At 45.3% G+C, this 26,181-nt stretch overlaps 1 protein-coding gene across 8 annotated transcripts in view; it reads left to right on the forward strand.

Moving 5' to 3' along the window:
- Positions 1-26,181, forward strand: part of PTPRG (protein tyrosine phosphatase receptor type G) — a 579,897-nt gene that overhangs the window by 348,710 nt on the left and 205,006 nt on the right. Inside the window, exon 1 of one of the 8 annotated variants that reach the window (XM_065550640.1) lies at positions 22,170-22,232. The exons of the other annotated variants lie outside the window; for them this stretch is intronic. Within the exon in view, the coding sequence (XP_065406712.1) occupies positions 22,185-22,232 (48 nt within the window). The 5' untranslated portion in view covers positions 22,170-22,184. Of the gene's footprint in view, positions 1-22,169; positions 22,233-26,181 lie in introns of those variants that run through there. 8 annotated transcript variants of the gene reach the window in all.

Consider the following 26,181-nt stretch of genomic DNA (forward strand, 5'->3'; position numbering starts at 1 on the left):
GGCCAGTGGCAGTGTGGTTTCTGGATATTGTTGTTGTGTAAAGAGCAAAAGAAGACAACCGTATCCCGTATAAAAGAAGTTCTATCCTGCCCAGTGCTGCTGCTGCTGGCATCTGTTTACCCAGATTGCCATTGCCTAGAGAAGAAAAAACCTTTTAAAAAAAGTTTTACTTTGAGTATGGGAATTGTTTTTTTGGAGTCTGCGTAAAAGGCGGGGAATGGTTATCAGCTAGGAACTTATCACTTGATAACCACAAGGCATAGTGAAACTGCAAAACTCATTTCCATTGTCTGTTTGATTTGGTCCTATAAAAATCGTGATGGAGAACACAAGCAAGCATAATATATTCTTCCATTATGCTTCTGTATTTATTTTGTATAATAGGAGGGGAAAATAGATATATCCCTAGCAGCTTCTTTTTTAAAAAATGGTAGTGTTAATTTAAAATATATATATGGGGGGGTGTATTTTTTTCCTTTTCTGAATGTATCGCACATACTTATGTTTTAAATCAACACTATTTCCTTCAAAGAGTCGCGGTCATTGCTGAATATTACATTTACATGAAAACTCTACTGTATTTAGTTGTTTACGTGAAATTGCCTAGCTTTCATTTTTGGCACATAAGGCAATTCAGTAACTGCCCTGAATAGGAGATGTGATCAGAACACAATCACTTGTCAAGTAGCTAACAAATTGGATAAAGGAAAATAAGAAAGAATCATGATTACCACTGAATTTGTTCAATAGCATCACTGCCTTATACTTTAATAAGGGCTGGATTCAGTTGCCACTAAAAGCTATGGCAGATCTTCCTTTAACTTTAATGGGCACCAGATTGAGTTCTATATAGATATCCGTAAGAACTAGCTATATAGCCAGAAGGTGGTAAAATCTAGCTGGAAGAGCCAGGTTTGGGAGTAATTTAGGACTGTCAAGCTTGGTCCCGTTGAGTTTTTATTTATACGTATGTAAATGATAATAAAAAAACCACGAAGGCTCCAGGCGCCAGAAGACATCACTAATAATACAACAAAATCCCAGCAGCATTAAAATAATAATAATTTCAACAGGAATTCAGCCCGCAATCTACAGAAGCCCCTTTTCCATGTTGTGGGGCACACGCTCAGGCCTTTCCAAAATCTCTGTCAAATAGGTGTCTTCTGCATCGTGCCAGGAAGGTCACCAAATTGGGGCTATTTTGGACCAAAGCAGGAAGCAAGTTCCAGTGTACTGGAGCTCCACAGAGAATGCCCTGCCAGCCACCTACTCTCTTTTATAATAATGGGGATCCAGCTTCTGCTGATCACAGCTGTGCAACAGGACCCGGAAATCTGTCAGGCTGGTCCCGGGCCATTTAGGGCATTATAGGTCAAACCAACACCTTAAATTTCACCTTGAGACCAGTGGGCAGCCAGTGCCGATCCCAGAGCACTAAGGTAATGTGCACAGTACCCTGATCAAGAAGAGAGCCACTACATCATTCTGCACTGGCTTCAGTCCCTGAGTGACTTTATGATGTAACCCCATGTAGAATGCATTGCACATGAAAAGCGGGATGAAAAGGCTTTTCATGTATTATGGTTGGGTGGGTCATGTACTTTGAGTGTGGGAAGAGTAGAGCAGGAAAGTGATGGCTCTGTGGGTTTCCCAGTGCTCCTTACTAGTCATTTCATGGGATGGCACAGATCATAAGGAAAGTGGCTAGGTGTCCTGGTTAAGGGTAACAACAAGTGTCAGCATATAGATGTTGGTGTCTGGACCAATATTAAAGTTGGAGGCAATTTCAGCAAAGAGAGCGCCTTTCTGGAGGACAGTGGGTTGGGCCAGAAAAGCTTTATTCCACTTTGCTTTAAAATATTCAGTCAAATCAATCATGCCAGTTGCTCTCCACTTCAGATACAGTATATCTCAAGAACACTAAACTTATGAAGTGCCTGCTAAAATAATGTGCATTACATCTCAGTTTGGAGACTTCCAATTCAGGAAGAAGTTCCCCAGATGGAAAGCTGTGAATTATTGATGCTGTGTTTATCTCAAAGTTTACTTCCCTTCACAATCAATTAAGGCTATTTCATTTCATTAAAACTAGCATTTTCCCATTTGGGAAATAATTTATCTGAGGAAAATTTAAAAATACCCTCTACTTGTAGGCTCAGAAGCTACCGTCAATTCAGATAGCCCGTGTATGAGCCAAGAAAGTAAAAGGCTTTGTCCTAATTGAGAGCTGCTAAGTTTGATTGTGATTAATTGCAATTTAATGATTCAACGTTATTACTTTTGACTTTATTGTAGAAATGGCTTTCAACAGCCCCTGTGCAGGCAAAAATCACATGTCACTGGTGTTTTACCTACATAAGGAAAACAGAAAATGAGTTCTGTGGGTCCCATCTTGCAAACTTTACACCCATTGATTCTGAGTGAGGGTTTCAGCATCAGGCCCTGTAAGAACAGATTGTTTTGCACAATAAAACTACCATTTCATGCTTTGTATCTTATATAAATGACCTGCTTGGTTTTTATAGTGAAGCGTATGTACTACATGATGTCTTTATTTTCTCCTCTGTTGCTAGGGATTGGGCATTCAGGATATGTCATTTCATTTCCATAGTAGACAAAGGGAATAAATTAAAAGTTCTATTATTATTTGTTATGGAGGCTTTCCACGGGAAGGTAGTACTGGACTTCCCACAAGGATGAGGGATTTGGATCTGATGTTCTTGTTCTAGTCCTGGGTAACTAAACAGCAGGGGTCTTTGTAGCTTTGGGGACAAGGAAAGCTGTCTTGCTGTCACCAGCCTCACTTTCAAAGCTTAGCCCACTTAAACTTAACACTTAAAATGCCAAACTTAGGAATTGTAGACATTAGAGTTGGAGAAGACCTGTTAAATCATCCGTTCCAGTGCAGCATTGTTACATGCTTGTCTAATCTAGATTTTTAAAAGCCGGCAGCAACGAGGGTGCCGTTCAGAGAAGTATGCTCGGAAGATATTGCTGAAAATAGCCAAAATAACAGATTCTGCTTGCTCTCTGCTGTTTAAGATTGTGAAATGTATCATAGCAAACTTTACTGGTGGCTCTGCTGGGAGGCTGGGTCAAGAATAGCCCAGTTAGAATGTGGAAATATCGATTTGCACCTGTGGCAGGCCTGAGACTGGCGTTGCCTCTCATGCCCTGTTATGCTTCATTGCTTAAACATCAACAATTTGGACTGCAACAATCTTAATTTTAGACTCCAAATTTGGATTTTCTTTAAGAAAGGCTCTTACAAACCATTCAATGTTAGCTGGCAAACAGCTGAACTCGCTCAGTGTTTTAGAGATTGGCCTGAGTGGTCTGTGACAGTCTGTTAGTGTATGTATCATGCATTTGAGGCGAGGAAAGAGCCCTTCTGAAAAGTTAAGCCATTATCTCCCCAAGCTTGTTTTTTCCAGAGTATTTCACATTTCTGTTGCAGCTCTGAATCTTTAAATGCGTATTGACATCATGGCTGTTCCTTGGTGGAAACGTGGCAAAATTCCATTCTGATAAAAAACTGATACTCATTTTCACGTAAGAAAGACTTAAGAGGGCCGTATATATTTAACTTGGATTTGTATGTAACTGCAGTCAGGTCATAATGGGGATGTGAGGGAGGAGAAAATATCACCCAGGTTAAGCCAGTTATGGCTCTTGGTTATACATTAGGGCACCAAAGAATCATCACCCCCAAAAATGTAATCACTAAGAGTTGTACCAGAGAAAGTAGAACAGCCCTTGACCCCTTTTTAATCTCCTCTAATCCGAGGATCTCAAAATTTGTACATATGCCACACAGCAAGTAAACTTTATTACTTTTAGTACTGTTATTTATTTGTATTGCAGTACTGCCTTGGAGGCCCAGTCTTGTAGCAGAATCTCATAGACGTTTTACAAACGCAGAACAAAGAGTTTACGCCTAGGTAGGCCTGACTCCCAGTTGCCTCTAATGAACACCACACCAGGCTGCCCATTTTTTCCCAGGATGCTAAGACTAAGGCCTGGTCTACGTGGATAAGTGGCACCAGTATCGTTGATATCGCTGTAATTAAACCAATGTAACTTACCCAGTAGAGTCCAAACTGCTGGGTGTGCAGTGGCTCAAGCTACTTCAGTGGTGACAAATTGCACCCACCCAGCCCAGCCATAAATCAACATAAGTGCACTGTGCTATGGTGAGTGATTTAACAGGAGTAAGCTAACCCATTGAAAGAGTGTCCACACAAAAAGTTGCACCAGTTTAGCTAAATCAGTTTAACATCACTTAGAGGAGAGGAAAGTGATCAGGAACCGTCAGCATGGATTCACCATGGGCAAGTCATGCCTGACTAACCTAATTGCCTTCTATGATGAGATAACTGGGTCTGTGGATGAGGGGAAAGCAGTGGATGTGTTATTCCTTGACTTTAGCAAAGCTTTTGATACGGTCTCCCACAGTATTCTTGCTGGCAACTTAAAGAAATATGGTCTGGATGAATGGACTATAAGGTGGATAGAAAGCTGGCTAGATCGTCGGGCTCAACGGGTAGTGATCAATGGCTCCATGTCTAGTTGGCAACTGGTTTCAAGTGGAGTGCCCCAAGGGTTGGTCCTGGGGCTGGTTTTGTTCAATATCTTCATTAATGATCTGGAGGCTGGCGTGGACTGCACCCACAGCAAGTTTGCAGATGACACTAAACTGGGAAGAGTGGTAGATACGCTGGAGGGTAGGGATAGGATACAGAGGGACCTAGACAAATTAGAGGATTGGGCCAAAAGAAACCTGATGAGGTTCGACAAGGACAAGTGCAGAGTCCTGCACTTAGGATGGAAGAATCCCATGCACTGCTACACACTAGGGACTGAATGGCTAGGTAGCAGTTCTGCAGAAAAGGACCTAGGGGTTACAGTGGACGAGAAGCTGGATATGAGTCGATAGTGTGCCCTTGTTGCCAAGAAGGCTAACAGCATTTTGAGCTGTATAAGTAGGGACATTGCCAGAAGATCGAAGGACATGATCATTCCCTTCTATTCGACATTGGTGAGGCCTCATCTGGAGTACTGTGTCCAGTTTTGGGCCCCATACTGCAAGAAGAATGTGGAAAAATTGGAAAGAGTCCAGCGGAGGGCAACAAAAATGATTAGGGGGCTGGAGCACATGACTTATGAGGAGAGGCTGAGGGAATTGCGATTGTTTAGTCTGCAGAAGAGAAGAGTGAGGGGGGATTTGATAGCAGCCTTCAACTACCTGAAGGGGGGTTCCAGAGAGGATGGATCTAGACTGTTCTCAGTGGTGGAAGATGACAGAACAAGGAGCAATGGTCTCAAGTTGCAGTGAGGGAGGTCTAGGTTGGATATTAGGAAAAACTTTTTCACTAGGAGGGTGGTGAAGCACTGTAATGGGTTACCTAGGGAGGTGGTGGAATCTCCTTCCTTAGAGGTTTTTAGGGTCAGGCTTGACAAAGCCCTGGCTGGGATGATTTAGTTGGGAATTGATCCTGCTTTGAGCAGGGGTTGGACTAGATGACCTCCTGAGGTCCCTTCCAACCCTGATATTCTCTGAGACTGTGATTCTATGATCACACCTTCAGGTAAACTGATTCAAGTTCTGTGTGTAGACCGGGTCCTTAGTGCCCCCAGTTACTAAATATCTGCAGGTGGAAGGTTGGCAAACTCTACTGCTGAGTCTTTACTGGCATCTGCAAGCCTCCCACCTATAAAACCTCTTTGGGCCCAGGCTCTCTGCCTACTGAAATAAAACATCCTTGGGGGTCCTCTTCTCTATCAGGTGGCATTAACTGTAGTGCCAGGACCATCCATGAGGCAGACTCCAACTGTAACCAACTTCATTTAAAGAGCCTTTTCCCAAAGGTGTCAGAGCTTCACACCGGGGAACCTCACAGGGCCCTGGAAACCCCACCCCCGGTTGGAGGGGATTTTACTTGTTTGTGGAATTAGTTGTGGCAGAGTGGTCCATACAGGGATACTTGGTCTTTCTGTTGCTCAGGTATGTATTTTGACCCAAATAAATGAATAAATATCAATGTCAACTGGGCTGTAATCTGTAATCCTCCAAGGGTAAAATAAAGTCCAAAAGTCAAATTGAGGCCCAAGGTGAGGGAGTGTGCAGATCCTATTGGTTGACACGTCCACTCACACCAGGGCCGAATGAGTGGGTTCATAACATGGCCGCTGTCTGTATAACCACATTCTCTCAGTGGTGCACAGTGGTATCGAAGCATCTGAAACTCCCTCACACACAATGGCTGTATATCAGATTTTGGGGGGAACCTAATATTACAGAGTTTAGAGAGGCAACCAGCCAGCATTACTTATTATTCGGCTGGGCTCCAATTGTGGGCAAGATACTAATGGAAATGCATCACACTTTGAAGCTGAAGTGACATGTATAGATGTTAAAATGCTGTGTTTTATTGCACCTAAAAATACTTGTGATACTTCACCACCCTTACTTCTTGAGGCTTGTTATGTAAAGTCCTCAATCATTGCTTAAAATCTGGCACTTCCAGATTAATCTCTTTTTTTTTTTAATGTAACATTATTTTCTGAAGAGAAACAAAGTACGATAGAAGATGCAGTTCACAAATGATCCCAGCATTCATCTCATTTTTATACATCATGGAAAGTAGAACTAAATGAAGGAGCATTTCATAGCACACTGGTAAACGGTAATGCAGCTATTTGACAGAGTGAGACAGATCTTCAGCTGGTGCAAATTGGTGTTGCTCCAGTGACTTTGATGCTTATCTACTCCAGGTGAGGATCTGGCCTCATCTCCATATTTTTAGTTGTTGCTATTGTAACAATACACTGTAGATGGGGGTACCAACTAAATCGAAGTGAAGGGAAACGTGACATGACATTGGAGCACTGGAGAGCTCATAACCTCATAGAGGCTTTGGAACAAAATGTTTGAGCGGTAAACTGAGGTTGAAATAATCTCTGCTGCTTCTCTTCACTTGATCAGACTGTAAGAGGGAGTTTTATGGAGTAGCCTTCTGCCAGTGTGGCGAAAACTGCTGGGTAGCTCCACTCGCTTCTGGAGGCTGGATTATGCAAATTTAATTCTCCGGGTTTTGTTAGCAATAAGTAATACTGTAGGCAGACAGAGTTATAGGAAAGATCTTTACTGAGGGTGCATAAAGGCCAGAACTACATGCTGAGTGGCCGATGTTTGTCAGGTATTTCTGAGCTTCGGGAGTCCCACAAAACCAGATCCCTCCTGAAACCTGGCCTGAGTTGTTTTGAATGGGGTTTCCGTTTACTGCTCCCTCTCTGTTCCTCTGATTGATACTTAACAGTAGTTCTCTCTGGACTGGCAGGGATTCACTCCACGAGACTAGGAGAATTTTATCTTTCCCGCTAATTTGTTTTTCTGTGGAGTCTTTGGCACTCCAGAGCTTCCGTCTGTGCGTTCTTCCTTGCTATCTTTCCTGTGCTTATCCAGCCATGGGAACATTCCCTGGGAGTATGTGTGCCAAACTGGCTCTTAAGGACTAGGGGGCTGGTGCCTGGAAAGAGAATTTTGCATATTCCCATGAAGCCAATGGGAGAAGCTACCCAGTCATTTTCTCTGTAGTTCTCTCTGGAGGGCTACTCCATGAGAAGCTCTATTAATGGGTGAGGCAAAACTGGCCCTTTCCTTGTCCCTGGAACAACTAAAACAGACTATAAGGTATTTATCATCATCTTTGTTACGTTTGTGAGAGATTTAATAGTCCCCAGAATTGTTCGTTTCTTAAGAGCTATATGCTATTAGACTGAGGCATTATTTAGCAATTGGTGTCATCTCAAGAGGGTAATTACTCAAAAGTATCTATTTGAAAATTCATCTACTGCTTGTTGTATAAATGTCTTCAGTGTGTGAGGTACTTAAACATTAACAGGCCTCATGATGAAAGTTCCCATATTACAATATTTAACAGTATGGTGCGTTTCCATTAGTAATATGCATGTTTAGACCCCAGCTCCTACATCATAAAGTGGCTCATGGGATTTTGCCACTCAACACCTATTACTGTCAACTCCGTTGAGTAAAGAGGAATTACTGTGTCGTGTGTCCTGGTAAGTCACAGAAATAACGTGCAAATATGCAGAAATAACTTGAAAATTAATGTAGGTCAAATTTTAAAAAGCCAAAGCTTCCCCATCTCTATCGCAAGGGTGGACCAGTGGGGATGTGACAGAGGCTAATAATGCCGCTAGCCTTCTCCAGCAGACTGATGGTCATGACAATGAATGGAGCAGCAGGGAGTGCTATGTGAAGCATGTAGGGAGAGTCTTAGTGCCTGATCCTTTACCCGTTTACATGGGTGAAGTCAGGGGAGTTGCACCAGTGTAGAACTGGTGTGAGATGAGGATGAGGCCCATTGCTCTGTGGGGAAGAGAGAGAAGAAACATGAGTGACCCCATTACGAAAAGACAAGGGTCAAATTCCCCACTTCTGGCTTCTGGAAAAGCAGCAGAGATTCCCTGTCCCCTTCGCCGGGAATGATGATGAAGAATGGCCTAGTAGAATGGGTAGGGATTAGTGGGGTGAATGGCTGGTTTGGGGCAAATGAGGGGGATGCTCAGAGGTGTATCTGTGTTTGTGTCTCTTCTCCCCACCACCACTCTCTGTACACAGGTAGATCTCTGCATGCGTCTAGGATTGAAGACTCTCCCAGGCTGGATTAAAGCAAGCTGGGGCCCTTGGCACATCACGACTTGGGGGCTCATCCCTTGTCACCCCACACCATGTTGTGGCACCACCCACCACTTGGAGTATGGTGACAGGGCCCCCCTCCCCTCCCAGAGAGGCACCAAGGTGCCCCTTTCTTCCTGCCAAGGAGCAGTAGGGCTAGTCCCTTCCAGAGAATCTACCCAGTACTTTAACAGCTGGGGTGTATTTAGTTGGTTGCAGGCAAGGAATGCTGTGCTCTTCTCCTCCTGCCACATACAGTCCGGTGCTGCAGAAGAGCTGGTGCCCCCTCCTCCCGACCTTCTCGGGTCTAGAATTAACACCCCTTTGAGATGAATGGTGCAGTTCATCCCTCTAGGCGCTACTGTTTCAGGCTCTCTGCAGACTCAGTCAGATGACATTGCTGCTGAAGTCCCATTCTTCGGCTTTTCTTTGCAACCATGAGAGCTAGAAACTAGTTTTTATGAAATGAAAGCTGAGCTGAAAGTGATGGTGGAATCACATGACGCTAGGATATGGGGCCCGAAGTGCAAGTCTGTCGTGCCTATGCCTTAAGCCACCATGCTGTCTCCTATTATTAGTGGGCTATCATTAGCTGTCTACTCCTGATAGCCTTGGAAAGGGAAGTATGGTGGGAAGAGAAGAAGGTGGGAAAGAGAAAAGATCAAAGACAACCAGGAAGGAAGGGAGAAGCTGAGAAGACATGGAAAATGTACGTTGTACGAGAGACAACAGCCCTTGTGGCACACAGAAAAGCAGTGCTGCCTATAACCAAATCACTTTAGGAAGTGAGAAACGAGGCCTAACCACCTGACCTAAATTAAGAAAAAAAATGGAGTATGACACTCGCTTTCAAAATTCTTCTCTTATTTTGCCTCATTATTTTGCCATGGTTTGGGGTGGAGGGAGAACACTGTCCCATCTTGCTGCATTTCTAAATGCCCCCTGTACCAGGAACAATATCCTAACAGGGACTTCCTCTAGATGTAGACTAGTCTCCATAAGGAAGGAGTTGTTCATCTAAAACTGAACTGGCCAAAATCCCTCAGAGAGAACAATGTCTAGATCACCTAATTGGTCTTTTCCATCAGTAATTCCTATGATCTGAGGTTAAACCACCATTTCCCCCCCATTTTTAGTTAATTTCTTGTATAATGACATTTAACTTAAAACAAACAAACAAACATTTCAATAAGATGGATTGGCATAGTCTCCTTTCAGTATGTGAGTACAATATGCGCGTCACTTTGCACCTTAACTTAAACCTACAACAGAAGGAAAACTGAGGCCAAGACTTTGCCTTTAATCCTGCCAAGTTGGTTTCTAAACAGTTGGTGTTACGTACCATACAGTGTGTACAGCAATAGATCGCCACAAGGACAAGGTGATGGTCTGTATTTCTGCTTTATAGTCACAATTTCAGAGTTACGCCAGTAACATTATTTGCCTCAGTTTTGTGGTATGTTAATATAGTGATATAAAAAAGTTAATAAATAAAAAAAAACTGTAACTTTTATATAAAATATATTATAAGCCATGCTCCAAAGGGAATTTGTGATTTGTAAGTTATTTGTAGTTTGAACTTCAATGCCACGCTTTTAATATATTTCAGGCTTTTTGATACTTTATATTCTGGAGGCATGCATTTGTTTGCTGTAATCTCAAGAGAAGATAAGCATGACATCTGGTTCACACCTGTGGTTTTAGGGATAAGACTGTAGCTAGCTGCTTTATGTATTATTCAGGGCGCTCTGTCAAAACTGCATGGAGTTTGGCTCTTCAGGCTTTTTATCCCGGATTTTTGAGCTTGTCGAAGGTAAACACGAAATATAGTAGCCTCCTCTTGGTAGACATTGGAAGGAGGCAGTTCCAAGGAACGCATGCTGCAGGGGTGAAAATTAGTTGTGCACGTTGATTTTCAGATTTATGGGAAAGGCTCTAGTTTTGCAACTCCCATTTGAAGGAAGTTCAGTGGAGGCACGCTGCTTTGTGGCCAGGTCCGTGCTAAGCAAAATATGAGTGCTAAGTGGGTGGAGCTAGCAATGAGTGATATCTCTCACTTGTGCGAGCAAGGACTGTTCTAGGTGGGCAGCTCTAGAACTTGGAGAAATCACGTTGGCCTTAATAAAATAAACCCTGATCTGGAAGGTTGTAATTCATGTCAGGGATTGCTAAAATAGGAGGAGTGAAGGGAGGAGAATGAGGTTTGAAGACTTTGGGTGCTGTATCCAGCAGGCACACTACCCCTGAGAACAGTCAGGCTCAGGAGAAAGGTTACACTGGGGTTTACAGATAGTTGTTGTTGAAATGAACAATAAAGGGAAACCTCACGAGGGGGGTAAGTTTGTACCATATCCCTTGGGAGTGTTGCCTGTTTGCAGCAGGGTGGGAACTCCTCCTCAGACTCAAGTGCTAGCACTACTGCTCCACCCGGTGTGGGCAGCGCTCCCTTTAAAGGAATGGCCCTTTCCCATTATCACGCAAAAATGGGGCAGAGGAGTCCAGCCTGCAGCATCGGGAACTCAGGTCCATTCCAGCATTGGCCTGGGGAGAACCATGCCTTGAGCCCATCGACTCCAGCACTTACAGCAAGGCCTGGTCAGAATAGGGGATGCAAGAACAGCTCAGTGGAGCGGGCAGCTGGGGGGACTCTATGACATAGGGAGGGTGCTACAAAGGGGATAAAGAGGGAGGGACAAAGGGGAGAAACAGAGGGAGCGGACAAGGGTTGCCAGGTGTCAGTTGAAAGGGAACCTGTACAGTGTCTGGTCAGATGTACTGATCAACAGGGTTGCCAACTTTCTAATTGCACAAAGCTGAACACCCTAGCCCGGCCCCTTCACCGAGGCCCCGCCCCCCGCTCACTACATTCCCCCTCCTTCAGTGGCTTGCTCTCTCCCACCCTCACTCATTTTCACTGGGCTGGGGCAGAGGGTTGGGGTGTGGAAAGGGATGAAGGTTCTAAATGGGGGTGTGGGCTCTGGGGTGGGGCCAGAAATGAGGGGTTCAGGGTGCGGAAGGGGGCTCTGGGCTGTGGTGGGGGGGTGAGGGCTCTGGCTGGGGGTGCGAGCTCTGGGGTGAGGCTGGGGATGAGGTGTTGGGGTGCAGGAGGGGGCTCCAGGCTGGGGGGTGGGGTTGGGGTGCAGGGGGGTGAGAGCTTTGGGCTGGAGGTGCAGGCTCTGGGGTGCAGGAGGGGGCTGTGGGTTTGGGAGGGCTCAGGACTGGGAGTTGGGGTGCAGGAGGGGGTATGGGCTCTGGGCTGGGGGATGCAGGCTCTGGGATGGGGCCAGGGATGAGGGGTTTGGGGTGCAGGAGGGGGCTCCGAGTTTGGGGGGCTCAGGGCTGGGGCAGAGGGTTGTGGCTCAGGGTTGGGGCACTGGCTTACCTCGGGTGGCTCCCGGTCAGCGGGGCTAAGGCAGGCTGCCTGCCTGTCCTGGCTCCGCGCCGCTCCCCGGAAGTGGCCAGCAGGTCCGGATCTGGGGGGCACAAAGCTCTGTGGCGTGTGCTGCTCTCACCCGCTGGCACTGCCCCCCAACTGCTATTGGCCAGTTCCTGGCCAATGGGAGTTCAGAGTTGGTGTTCAGGCAGCGCACAGAGCCCTGTGGTCCCACTGCCTAGGAGCCAGACCTGCTGGCTGCTTCTTTTTGGGGTGCAGCGTGCTGCCCCAGGACAGGTAGGGACTAGCCTGCCTTAGCCCTGCAGCACCGCCGACTGGGCTTTTAACGGCCCGGTCGGCAGTGCTGACCGGAGCTGCCAGGGTCCCTTTCTGACCGGGTGTTCTGGTCGAAAACCGGACACCTGGTCACTCTACTGACTGGACACCAAAAGTCCCGGGGGAGGCACCGGGTCATCAACCCGCGCCAGCCTCTGCTCAGCTGGGACCTCATCCTACCTGCATCTCATGGGCAGGCAGGCTTCGTGTCAGGGGCTGCAGTTCCCGTCCCAGCCCCAGAGCAGAGGGAGACCAGCTGGTGGTGGGAGGGAGGTAGAGAGGATGGAGCAGCGAGCTACAGGGGAGGGGTGGAGAGGAGTGAGCAGGGGGCGGGGCCTCAGGGAAGAGGTGTAACGGGGGCGGGGCCTTAGAGCCGGTGCGGGGAGATTCCAGCTCTGCTACTGTAGTGTCCGGTTTCCAGAAATTAGAAAGTTGGCAATCCTAGGCACAAACCCAGAGGCTGATCAAAATGGAAGGGGGAGAAATGAGAAAGAAACACATGAAACAAAGCAAAATAAATAAAATAAAAACCAGCCGCATCTTTTCAGCTGGGAGTTATGGCTACGTTTCTTTGTCACTCACGGGGGCTCCGATGCAGCAGAGCACTGACTCACGGGCTTCGCGTCCCTCTCGGGAATAGTCTCCCTCTCATTCGACTAAAGCAGAGCACAACGTGTTGAGTCTTTGCAAAAGAGGGATGGGATTACTCACTTGCTTACTGGAATTAAGCATGTGCCTGAGAGCTGGGCTGAATTTGGGCCTATAAAATGAAATTTGAACCGAACAGCTTACTTAACAGTGCTGTTCTCTTCGCCAGAAGCCTGACAACTCAGTGGGTTTTTTTTTTCTTTTTCACTGAGCTCAGTGGGCATTATATTGAGCCTTAGAAAAACTAAAACTGTGAAGAGTGGTTATTGTATTCAAATTCCATAGTATAAGGAACAATACACTTGAAAGAAGGAGATGGAGGGGCGGGGAACCTTCAAATATCCAGGCCTGAGCAGCTGTGTAGTCAAAGTGCTCAAAGGGACTCTTGGGGTGGCTCCCTGGGGATTTCTGCAGAAAGGGGCCAGTATGTGGAGGGGGTGGGCAGGAGTTAGATTTGTGTTTTATTTCACAACTGTGGCAGAATAACGGTGACATTTTGCAGACGATTATGCTACAGAGAGTCTGTGTTTGCAAGTGGATTTGCAGATGTATTGATGGGCAGGTTTCAACATCTCTTGAGAAAATCGTGCAGTTTCCAGAAGCTTTACCTTTTCACTCAGTTTTAGTATTCACTTGAATATTTCACCTTTCGTGACCCTATTTATGCAAGCAAAATGTTAAAGTGTAGTTCTTTTGATGTGTTAATGCTAATTTGAAAATGGATGACACATGAGTTCAGAGAATGAGATGGAGACAAAACCTCCACCTCCTGATAGTTTCTTACTAATTTTTCCAGTTGTTGAAGGAGTACAATAATTCTCATTGTTACAAGACGTGCAGTGTAATGTTGCATAGTAATGTTGTATGTTACATGTGTTGCACTAATATCCCCCTACAAAATCATGTTGTCTGGTCAGGGCCGGATTAACTCTCCTGTGGGTCTGGGGCTATTAGATTTTGTGGGGCTCCTGCGGGTTTGGAGTGCAGGAGTGGGCTCAGGGCTGGGACAGGGGATTGGGGTGCGGGGGGGGGGGGTGCAGCTCCAGCTGAGGGGTGGGGCCAGCGATTTGACGGGGGTTGGGTGTAGCAGGAGGTTCGGGGTGCGGGCTCTGGGTGCGAGTTTGGGTGCGGGAGGGGGCAAAGCTTGGGGACCAGTGTCTGGCCCGCGGCACGGAGACTTGCCACGGACCAGATGAAAAGAAGCAGTGGGCCGCCACTGGCCTGTGGGGCCCCCTTTAGCCTGAGGTCCTGGGCTGCAGCCCCTGAAGCCCCTGCGTTAATCTGGCCCTGTGTCTGGTGCCATTAGAACGTTGCAGAGAAAACCTTTGTTTTCTACATTTTTGAAAGTGTTTGGTCACCAAGTCAGGTGATGAGATAGGAAATGTGAATTTTGTGAGAAAACTAGGCACCAAATTCTTCTCTCCGTTAAGGTGATATAAATCTGGATTAATTCTACTGTGGTCAATGGAGTTATTCTGACTTTACTGCAGTGTAACTGGGAGTAGAATTTGGCCCCATGAATCAGCCATTGTCATTTGGATGGGAGTCAGATATGAACTGCACTGTAGGTACCTGACACTGCACAGGTTAGATATTAGCTGCTGGAACTCATCAACTACAACATTCATTTTAATTTAAAGTGAGATTATTGTCAAACACAGGGGGTGAGTCGCCAGAGCAGCCCGTGTAGGAAGCTACACTATTATTGCCTTTTAGTTTCCTCTGAATTCATCAGTGAACTGTGTAGAACTTTACAAACTTCTTAAGCCAAACTTAGAAACCAACTGCGTGACATGTTCACATTCTGAACAGCCAAGGGGTGAGAGAATGGGACACAATGTACAAGAAGAAAATCAAGAACCGAGGCCCAGGATTTTCCAAAGCGACTAGTGATTTGGGGTGCCTTGACTTTAGGGAGCCCAACTTAAGATGCCTCCAGAAAGGGCTGAGTATTCTCCCCTGAAAGATCAGGCCCTCAGGTATCTCAAATTGGGCACCCAAAATCACTAGTCATTTGTGGAAAAAATCTTGTCCTCTGGTCACATGTAGCAGAGGTGGGAAATGTACCCAGTTCTCTTGAGTTCGAGTCCAGTACTTTGCCTTCAAGTCAGGGCCAGCAGAATAAGCAATTGCTTAGGGCCCTGAGCAGCTCAAGGGGGCCCCTTATTCACTTTTTATTATGTGTTCTGGGGTGGGGGAGAAATATTCCTGCCTAGGGACTGCAATAGGATAGCACCGTCTTTGCTTCAAGTCTGTCCTTCCTCTCTCTCACCATGAATCCAAGAAAACACCAGAAGTTGACGCAGAGAATTAAATGACGTTTAGCACCGTTGTGTGCTTTATTAGAGAAACTCAGCCTTTTGGATTAATGCACTATCTTGGATGGAAATGATTATTCAGTAAAATATGGGAGAGCGCACTTTAAATTGTGTCACAGAGCACTTGGAGTGAGTCACTCTCATGGACTGGTTACACTGTAATTGCCCGTACAGTTCACAGCTCAGCAAACAAAAATAATTCTGCTAGTATATTGCCTGGGTGAGTTCACATCCCCTCTGAGATACAAATGGCCTTCCTGCCCAGTGGAAAGCTAGTGAAAACCTACTTCATCTGCTGCATGGATCAGAGCCCAAAGATGCAACAAAACTACAAATATCTCAGAATTTGTTCTAAACCCTTTTGAATAGCATTAAATGGAATGAAAGAGCTCCCTTCCTAACCCTCCTAAAAATAACCCAGTAAACCATGCTCTGTATTCCATACCACAAGAAGAATAAATGCACTAAGCCATGATCTCTCAGAGGAATCCCAGAGCTGGTGCATCTTAAAAAGCTAGAGTAAATGGTATTTGAAATTGTATTAATCAGACATGCTGAGAAAAGTGTGATTTTTCAGTATGTCTTTTTTAAAGGTACAGTACTTTTATTGCGAGCACTTCAGTGACTGACTCCTGCTGAGAATGGGTTGGCATTATGATCAGGTGCATGGGATGGACCAAACTGAGAATACCACACTCAGGGCAGACTACAAGAATCAAGGCATATAATTAGATTCACCAAGCCAGTAACAAAAGAGCTTCTTCATTATCACACTGGTTAACCAGAAGCCAAACACAGTCCTCTTCAGGCATTCCAGCCCTAGGTTCCCATCCAGACAAACTGGTCTAATGTAGTGAGAGGTTACTGAAAACCCAGTTCACCATATTTGAGGTTCTACTGATCCCAAAGGAACAGACACTTACCCGCAGGTCAATGTGTATCTCAGTTCTTACCAAAATAAGCCAATCCTTAGTAAACTAACTAAAGATTTTATTAATAAAAGAAAAGCAGAGAGTTATAAATGGTTAATAGATCATATACATACAAATGATTGCAAAGTCCTTATATCAGGTTTGTAGCCATGATGAAATAGACTGCACAGCCCCTGGAAAGGTATTGGCCCAAGGTGGAGTTCAGGGTCACATGAGCATATCAGGTGCCCCTACATGTTTTGCTGAATCACAGGGGATGGCCATTGGCTCCTCGTTATCTGACACATCCACGGGAGAGGCCTACTGGATGGGATGAGTTTCTTCAATGGCCCATTGTGAGTGTGGCGTGTCCTTAATGGGCCATCAACACGTAGCTGTCTAGCCCTGATGTAAATCTCTCTGGGGGTGCCACCTAGGTACACAACACATGTTTGAGATAAATACACCGCCAATATTCATAAACTTCAGATATGGGATTTAACCAGGATAATCATACTTCACAGATTGTAACTTTTCCATTGACACCTTAGATTATGTACTTTGTATCACATTTAGTGCAATTGTGCAACAGTGGTAGCAACAGTGATATAAATGGTCATTTTACCTTTTCATAACGGCATCACAGGCAAATCCTAGGATTCTTCTGCCATCTTTGTTCCAGCAAAGTTTTAGACCCCTTCTTGATATTTAGAAATGCAAATGCATTCGTCTAAGAGGAGCCAAAGTATAGAAAGATTTGGCATTGGAGTTGAACTTGGAGGTGCCATTTGGAGACCGCAAAACACTTGCGTCCCTTTGGTAAAACACTTTAGTTGAGGGCTGGCTTTCCTTTAGGATATTCTTTCCTTATAGGAAGGACTTAATGTGATCCCAAATTCCAAGGTCAAGCTCTGGGAAATTTATGGGGAAGATATCTGTAACAGTCACTTATAACAGCAATTACATTTATAAAATTAGTCCATCCATTTTTGGTTCTCAGCCACTTCCTGAAATGTCCTGTAAATTACCTGTTTCAGTTTTCACACTAGACACCAGCTAAGCACAGGCTCCAATGTTTCTGTTTTCCAGCCATCCAGTTTTATAAAGTAATGCTGCTGCTGCTGTTGGGTTGTTTTGTCCATTAGACAAAAGTAAGAGAGTTGTCACTGTGTGTTTATATGCACACTAGCTTTTCATCCTGGTCTGGAATCCTCTGCATTCAATTTTAGTTCTATAAAGTGAATAAGGGGCAATACTCCAAACAACAGTCGATTTAAAACAACACCTCTCGTGCAAAGTCCAAACAATGGATTTGATCCAAAGCCCATTGAAAGACTTCTGTTGATTTCAACCTGCTTTGAATCAGGTGCAAATGGGTGTCATTCCCATGCAAATGACTGGGCAAATTCTGTGACATAAAAGCTATGAGTTGGTTAGGAATGGGTGTACGTTTGTAACTTCATTCAGTGGAGTTCCAGTGATATAATCAAGTACCTGTATTCTCAAAAAGAACAGGAGTACTTGTGGCACCTTAGAGACTAACAAATTTATTAGAGCATAAGCTTTCGTGGACTACAGCCCACTTCTTCGGATGCGAAGCTTATGCTCTAATAAATTTGTTAGTCTCTAAGGTGCCACAAGTACTCCTGTTCTTTTTGCGGATACAGACTAACACGGCTGCTACTCTGATACCTGTATTCTGCGCGTCCAAGGTACTTGATTATGTACCCCCGTCACCATGGTCTCTGAGCGCCTTACAATCTTTAATGTATTTATCCTCAAACACCCTTGTGAGGCAGGGAAGTGCCGTGAGTGCCACTGTACAGGTGGGTAGTCGAGAGGCTACGTGACTTGCTCAAGGTTACACAGAGTCTGTAGCAGAGCAGGGACTCAACCCCAAGTCTCCCGAGTCCTAAACTAGTGCCCTGAGCACTGGACAATCCTTCCTCTCAACCCCGTGTCAGTATTCCAAACCTTGATCATTCAAAAATCACAAGTCAGGCCCCAAAATCATAAGATTGGCTTAAAAATAATGAGCTTTTCAAATAATAAATAATGTTTAGTTCTTTGTATTCGCCTTTTGCTTTCTGTGCCATAAAAATACACTCACTTCACGTTACCTGGCTTTTCTCTTCAACCATAAGGGCTGGAAATGTATCTTTTTAAATGAAACTGATGTTCTTTTGGAATCACATGATTCCAGGACCTGGGGCTTTAAGAAAAACACCAAATATAATGAGACTTGTGATTGAATTAGAAGAGTTGGTGAAACTGATTGCAATTTTACATCCTCCTCTTAGTTGTTATTTATTATTTGTATTACCATAGTACTTAAGAGCCTTGTTCCTGTACCAGGACCCCATTGTGATCGGTGCTGTACAGTCACATACCCTTCCATCATTTTGGCATGTAAATGACACTTTTTTTGCACACTCACTTTGCCAAACTGTAAACTTACCATTCCCATGTCTCTGAAGAGAACCTGGTAAATATACATCTAACAAGAAAATATGACAAATCCAGTCATAGTTCAAGGAAATTAACTAGAAAAGAAGCACAAAAAATCATGAACCCTATATGGCCCATATTTAAAATATTTTTAACTTTGTTTACATGTTACAAACATTTCCTGCATTTGGAAGAAATATAAGACGTTTAAGATAAAACAAGTGTAAAGGGGAAATGAGCAAAAATGTGAAGTATGGGTGAGGTAATAACCACAACACTATAATGCTGGGCTGTAGTGTGTTTTGAAATAGAAGATTTATTGCTGATTTCTTGTTAGTTTTGAATGATTTATAACATTTTACTTGTGGCAGAGTGTTGCAATCTGTGTTGTCATAGAAATGCTATTGAATTTATAGTTCCATTTATCCAAAACGATTTTCCAGACTTCATTTCATGGTGAATCATATGGCTGTTACTCGGAGTACAAAGCAATTTCAAAAAAGTTTTATGGTATGGAAAGCATAAACACTGCAACTATTACATTCATTTGTATCTCCATAATATGAAACTAACGCACAGCCCTTAGCATCAAATTTGTCCACACTGTATAGCAACTGACCCTATGGAAATGAGAGCACCACTTCCTCGTTTGGGACAGGCAGATGGGTGTGGGAAATATTTATTGCTCGAAATACAAATCAAAATCCTGGCATGCCAAACTACGACTCTTTCCTCATTCAGGACTTAACCCTCAAGGTGCTGAGTGTGTGGGCCCTGAGCCAGCAAAGCATTTAACACATGAATCATCTCATTAATTTCTTTTTGACTCATTAATTGACTACTGGGACTTCAATGGGACTGCTCACACATTGAAGAGCTTGCTGGATTGGCATCAGAGTTCTGAGCATCTTGTAGGATTGGGGTCAGAAGGGTACATAACAGTCATCTTGTGAGACTTCTTGCATAACAGAGGCCAAATCACATCTCTTCTACAGTGCCCATAGGCCAGTGGTCCCCAAACTTTTTATGTCACACCCCTCCTTACCCGTAACGTAATCTGTCCATGTTCTTCTGGGAGCTGGGTCATGGTCGGGGCCTTGGCTGGGGGCTGGGCTGGGGCCGGAGCAGGAGAGGAGCGGGTTGGTGCTTCCTCCCTGCCCCTTGTGGGTAGGGTTGCCAAGCCTCCAGAATTGCCCTGGAGTCTCCAGAAATTAAAGATTATGTCATGTGCTGAAACCTCCAGGAATACGTGCAACCAAAATTGGCAACCGTGCTTGTGGGGGCTGGCCCAGGAGCCGCAGCCGGGAGCAGGGCTGGGGCCGGAAGCTGGGAGCTGGACCACAGTTGGAGGCCAGGAGCTGAAGCTGTGGCCTTGGCTGCTGGAGTGGAACTGAGGGCAGAGTGGGGTGGGGTGGCTCTTCCTTCCCGCTCCAATGGGGGCTGGCCCAGGCCCCACTGCGCTCCCCCCACCCAAATGTTGGGTGCGTCCCACCGTTTGAGGGCCACTGCCATAGACAATGAATGGCTATTATTAAAAATGAACAAAAAACCCAGCCATTTTTTATCCTAATTCCAAGATGTGCACATGCCAAAAATGAGCTCCCACATGATCTCATTGTTCTTGTTTACCCTTTTGACTCCCTACAGCTTGCAACTTTGCATCATGTTTTTCAGATTGCAAATGCTTCTGACCGAGCCTTTTTCTTTGTTTTGCAGTGTGTTTGAGCACTGTAAAATCCTGAGTGACAGTGGTAGTAATAGAGTCCTGCACTTGCCTAAAAACTCATTGGTGAGTAAGGGGTTATGTAGACGAAAGGTGTCTCTCCCAGTTCTTTCTTTCTGTCTTTCTTTCAAAATTCTGTTTTAATACATCAAGCCCTTGCAAAGGTATTGGGGGGAAAAAACCCATATGGTCCTTCTCCCCTCAGTGAAGCAGGTAGAGAATATGCTACAAATCAGAAGTTTTACATATATTAAGAAGAGAAGTAAATCTAGGATTTACACTGCTGCAATCAAGATTAGAACATGGTCCTAGATAATTTTTAGGTCTAATCAAATGGATGACATCAGCCAGTTCCCTAAAAATCCGTGCACATATTTAAAACAGAATAAATTAGCTGCATACAGGCTTTCAATAACAACAACAAAATCATGTATGATTCATAGTCTTAGCATACAATTTATTTTTGTGCAAGCCATTTTAAATCCAGCTGTAAAAGTGGTTGAGAATAATTCCTACAGTACAAGCAGCAAAAGGTAATAATTAAGGATGCGTATATTCAGTGATTAACTTCATTGTATAAAGCAAATATTTCAGAATTTTTATTTCAATGCACTATACAAAGTTGCTGTCTACCTGCCATCCTTTTGAGTTCCATTCTTCTAAAAATATTCTGGGTCTCTAACGCAGTATGTAATAAACCCACATAACTGTTGCCTTTGCACCTAACTGGCTGAGTCACCAGAAAATTGGCTGGCCTACAAAGCCTTTTTATTCTTCCCCCACTTTAAATTGCATGTTAGTCCTGTGTGACCAGGGAAGGGAATGAGCAGAAAGCTAATTGTGATGATCTCCGTCCACATACTGGCATTCCTGTTACCATTGCAGATTTTTTTATTCCACCTCTGTGACAGCACAATGAGCTGTTGTTGATTTTTAATCTAAGAATAATTTGTCCTGGGAGGTTGCACTGGGGCAATAGCTTTGGCAGCTTGTTTAAAGCTCTTAATTATTTTTTTAAAATACTTGGCATCCGGCTATGGAGAAGTCTCCTTGCTTGGGTTCCACAATCACTTTAAACTCTCTTGGACCCTTTGGGCTCCATTTAATGCTCATCTTTGTTTTACTTTCATCTGTGCTGAAAGAAGTTAACTGAGAGTGTCTGTACTGTGTGTAAACTCTCCTCCTCTCCAGCCCTCATCTGTGGCAATGGGGATGCCTATCTGTAGCTCTTCTGTCCTGGAAGCAGATCGAAAAGATACCATTCAAACAGAACTTAAAAACCAGCCACTCATTATGCCATATTGAAAAACCGAGGGCAGAAGTCTCCAGGGTACAGCAGGCCTTACAATAAAATCAAAATGGATAAATAGACATTAGATGTGCATTAAGAACTAACAATGTGTGTACACATGTACCAGGAGGGCCTGTCCCTTGAAGAGCCTGGGGCCAGCAGCAGCCCTCTTCTGAGGGAGAACCCTGTTAAGAACAGGTTGGGGCTGAGTAGTTTGGAATTAGTTGGGTGATTGGCTGATGTGCACCTGACTCGTATAAAGACAGAAAGCTCGTCTGAGGAGGGAAGCTGCAGGAAGTAGGTTGGCTTTTGTGGTAGGCCCTGAGGTAAAGGGGCTGGAGACGGGCTGCTAGGAGCAGGGAGGATCTGGCAAGGAAGCCCTGGGTCAAATTATTTAGCGGTTGGATTTATGTTGCACTGTGGGGAAGACTGTTGATGCCACTGATAAATAGCGCACTGAAGAAGCACCTGAGCACATCCTGGGTATGGCACTAATTATTTTCTGGGCTGGGGAAGCAGGCTAGCAGCCTACAAAACATACCACATTTCATTGCGGTATGAACAGCAAGATCTAGGGTTAATGTTACATGAGGGGTTTCACTCTAACCCCCTGTTTTCATTCACTTGTAACTCAGGCTTGATCTCTCCTGCAAAATGAATCTTTCTCCAGTCTGAGGAAAAACAGTCCAGCTACTTCAGAGTATAAGGGGAGTGAAAAAAAATATAAACTTTTCCCATTATAAGAAAAGTCTTGCAACCGAAGCAGTTCTGGGGAGAAGTCTGGCAAGGAAGTAATCCTCCTAGGGGAGACTTGCCTCTGAGTGTTCCAGTGAAGCTTTGCTTTGATTTGACTAAGTTAGCCACTGAAAATTTCATGCTGCTCATGTATGGTGCAGTTTGCATGAGAAATGTTTGCAAGGCATGTAAAACAGGCAGCTAAGGAAGCTTGTGCCGCACCTGTGAGCCAGGCAGTGAAATGTTTTGAAGGTCCATTTAGGCCCCTGCTGACCTTGTAAGCGGTTTTAAGGAGTCATAAAAGGTTGGTGTAAACCTGGTATTTTGGGTGAGAAGCAGCACTGCTCTTGTGGCCTGAAGGAACTGTCACTGGGGAAGGCTTTTGGCTGTAAAGCTGTCAGGAAGGCTACATGGAACACGGCACTCTGGTGATGTCTAGCCAGATAGTTTCAGATTGCAGAATTTATACTTGTAAAGATTGTCAGCTTCTTCCAAGTGTGAAGAGGTTCAGAGTCTGGGAGAATAAGCTTCTGCTTTTTGTTTTTTACTCCCAATTTTTCTTTTCTCAAAATAAAGCAATAGCCCTGTAGGAAGTTGCGTACAAAAATCTGCATTTGAACTACCTACTCGAGCACTCAGAAGTCAGGAAATGTCACAATTAAGCTTATACAGGCAACCTTAACTCTGCTCCCTAATGCATATTCTAGTGCTTATATTTTCCATTATCAGAGGGGTAGTCTGGATCTGTAAAAAGCAACAGAGAGTCCTGTGGCACCTTTAAGACTAACAGACGTATTGGAGCATAAGCTTTCGTGGGTGAATGCCCACTCCGCCGAAGTGGGCATTCACCCATGAAAGCTTATGCTCCAATACATCTGTTAGTCTTAAAGGTGCCACAGGACTTTCTGATATTTTCCATTATAATAAGATGCAATTTTTCTGCAACATTCAGTACACTGTTGTAGTATCTTGTAGTCTTGGTCCGTGTGTGCCAGACGGAGTCCCTGAAAATCATTTATATCTAACGTGCACTGCACATTGTACATATTAAGCATATAACAATGAGTAATAGTGAAAATTTACTGGCATATTTAGGTCACCTATGTATGCAGTGAAGTTAGCTTTATAGCTAATTAACTTTTCTCTGAATTGTAGCTAAGGAAGTCTGTGCTGCTAATAGAAAACATTAGGTTAAAATGTCTATTAGTGAAGATCTACCAGACTCCAGCTGGCAGGAGCAGCCAAAGTACAGCCCTTTGCACATTCAGAAAATGTCCTGCAGTTTTTGCTGGACTTTTGTACCTTGTGCTGATTAGCTGTTTGCTTCAACCCTCCCATCGCCCAGTCTCTCTACCTCAGCTTCACTCCACACGTGTCCCTCTTCTCCCCTGCCGTGGCTTCTTCACCCCAGCTCCCTACAATATCTTCTCTCCCTTCCCTTTGCTTTCCATGTAGCTGATCCCCTCCTAACAACTCCCCCCTCAAAAAAACAAAACAAAAACCCCATCATGGAACTAATCTGCCATTAGCTGCTCTCTTTCTGTTCGTTCTGCGGGTGTGTTCAACCCCTTCCCCCACTCTGTGTCTGTCTTGTCTATTTTGATTGTAAGCTTTTTGGAGTAGGAACAGTCTACTCCTGGGTTTGTACAGGGCCTAGCACAGTGAAGCTTTGTTTGGTCCTCAGGCACCACTGTAATAAACATGTTTCATAATAATAGGGTTACCATATTTGAACTTTCAAAAAAGAGGACATTCCTGGGAGGGGGGGGGAGGGGTAGCCCCGCCCCCTAGCCACTCCCTCCCACTTCCCGCCCCCTGACTGCCCCCCACAGAACCCCCCCAACCCATCCAACCCCCCCCTGCTCCTTGTCCTCTGATCGCCCCCTTCCGGGACCCCTGCCCCTAACTACCCTGGGGACCCAACCCCTATCTAAGCTTCCCTTAGCCTTGTCCCCGATTGCCCCCTCCTGAGACCCCCCCCCACCCTAGCTGCCCCCCTAAGACCCCACTCCCTACCTGTCCCCTGACTGTTCTGACTCCTATCCACACCCCCGCCACATCCCCGGGACTCCCACGCCTATCCAACTGCTGCCTGTCCCCTGACTGCCTCCCCCGAACCACCAACCCATCTAACCCTCCCTGTCCCCTGACTGCCCCAATCCCTCTCCACACCCCTTCCCTCTGACAGGCCCCCTCACCCAGAACTCCCGCCCCATCCAACTCCCCTGCTCCCTGTCCTTTGACTCGCCGCGCTCCCTGCCCCACCCCACCCCACCCTAGCTCACCTCCGCTCTGCCTCTGCCTGCTCCCCTGAGCACGCAGCCGCCCGCTTCTCCGCGCGCCCCCCTCCCCCCCCCAGACTTGCCTCGAATCAGCTGTTCGCGCAGCAAGTCTGGGAGGGAGGGGGCGAGAAGCGGAGCGGTGCGGCTGCACACTCAAGGCAGCAGGCAGAGGTGGAGTGGAAGTGAGCTGGGGCGGGGAGCGGTTCCCCTGCGCCCCTCCCCCCCCGGTTACCTGCTGCAGGCAGCCCTCCCCGCGCCCCCCTGCCCCAGCTCACCTCCGCTTCTCCCCCTCCCTCCCAGGCTTGCCGCGCAAAAGTCTGGGAGGCAGGGGGGTGGAGGGGAAATGCGGCACGCCTGGGGAGGAGGCGGGGCCTGGGATTTGGGGAAGGGGTTGGAATGGGGGTGGAGCCGGGAGCGGGGCGGGGGGGGCGAGCACCCACCAGCGCCGGCTAAAGTCAGTGCCTATGCCCCGCGCAGCCGGAGAGGCCCCAAGTGAGCAGCTCAATCCAGCGCGGCTGCCCGGTCAGCCGCTTTTGGGTCTTTAAATAGCCGTTCAGGGGGAAATCCCGGACATTTTTAGCTTTTTACAAATTCTCCCCGGACAGCTATTTAAAGACCCAAAAGCCAGACATGTCCGGGGAAACCCGGACGTATGGTAACTCTACATAATAATATTATACGAGACCATTCTGATAATGGAACACATATTAAGTATAAAATAATGTACATGTATCTGAAGTTGCAGAAAAAAGTACATCGTATTATGGGAGGAAGTAGTATGTGATCCCGTGGTCAAACTGTGTCATAATACCAATGCACAAAGGTTTCACGTGCAGTCTTAACTGTGGAATTTTGAGTACTTAACCATGGCAATGTTATCTTCCTCTTAACACTACTTTTGTGTGATGCATGCACATGTAAATTATGGCATTTCCTGGAAGACTCTACTCCGAAATTCCTTCCAGCCACATGATCATGTAGGCATGTTAATGTGTGACAAATGGAAATACTTTTTCATACAGTACAGTTCCCCTTGATTTGACTGAGACAGGTAAGAACACCACCCTCTGTGGAAAGACATCAGGGGAGCTCCATGAAAATGTTTCAACACATGTGGTAATCAGGGCAGGTACATACTGTTGATTAGACTCCGCAATTGCAGTGCTGAGATGGAGGATCTCAACTCGACCATTTCACCAAAGTCATTTGCACTATTATCCAAAAGTCTATTATAAAAGTTAATTTCCTTAAAATATTATGAGCAAAGATGGTCTGTAATGATTTTGGCATATAACTGAACTCGCTGAACAATACTTTCCTTCATAAACACCGACGAGGGCCGTCTATTAAAATATTTTATGTGAGGAATACCCAATTGTAGTCTGTTTGTTTTAAGGGGAAGTAAAATGTAATTT

Source organism: Chrysemys picta, chromosome 7, assembly GCF_011386835.1.
Source record: "Chrysemys picta bellii isolate R12L10 chromosome 7, ASM1138683v2, whole genome shotgun sequence".
NCBI classification, from domain to species: domain Eukaryota; kingdom Metazoa; phylum Chordata; order Testudines; family Emydidae; genus Chrysemys; species Chrysemys picta.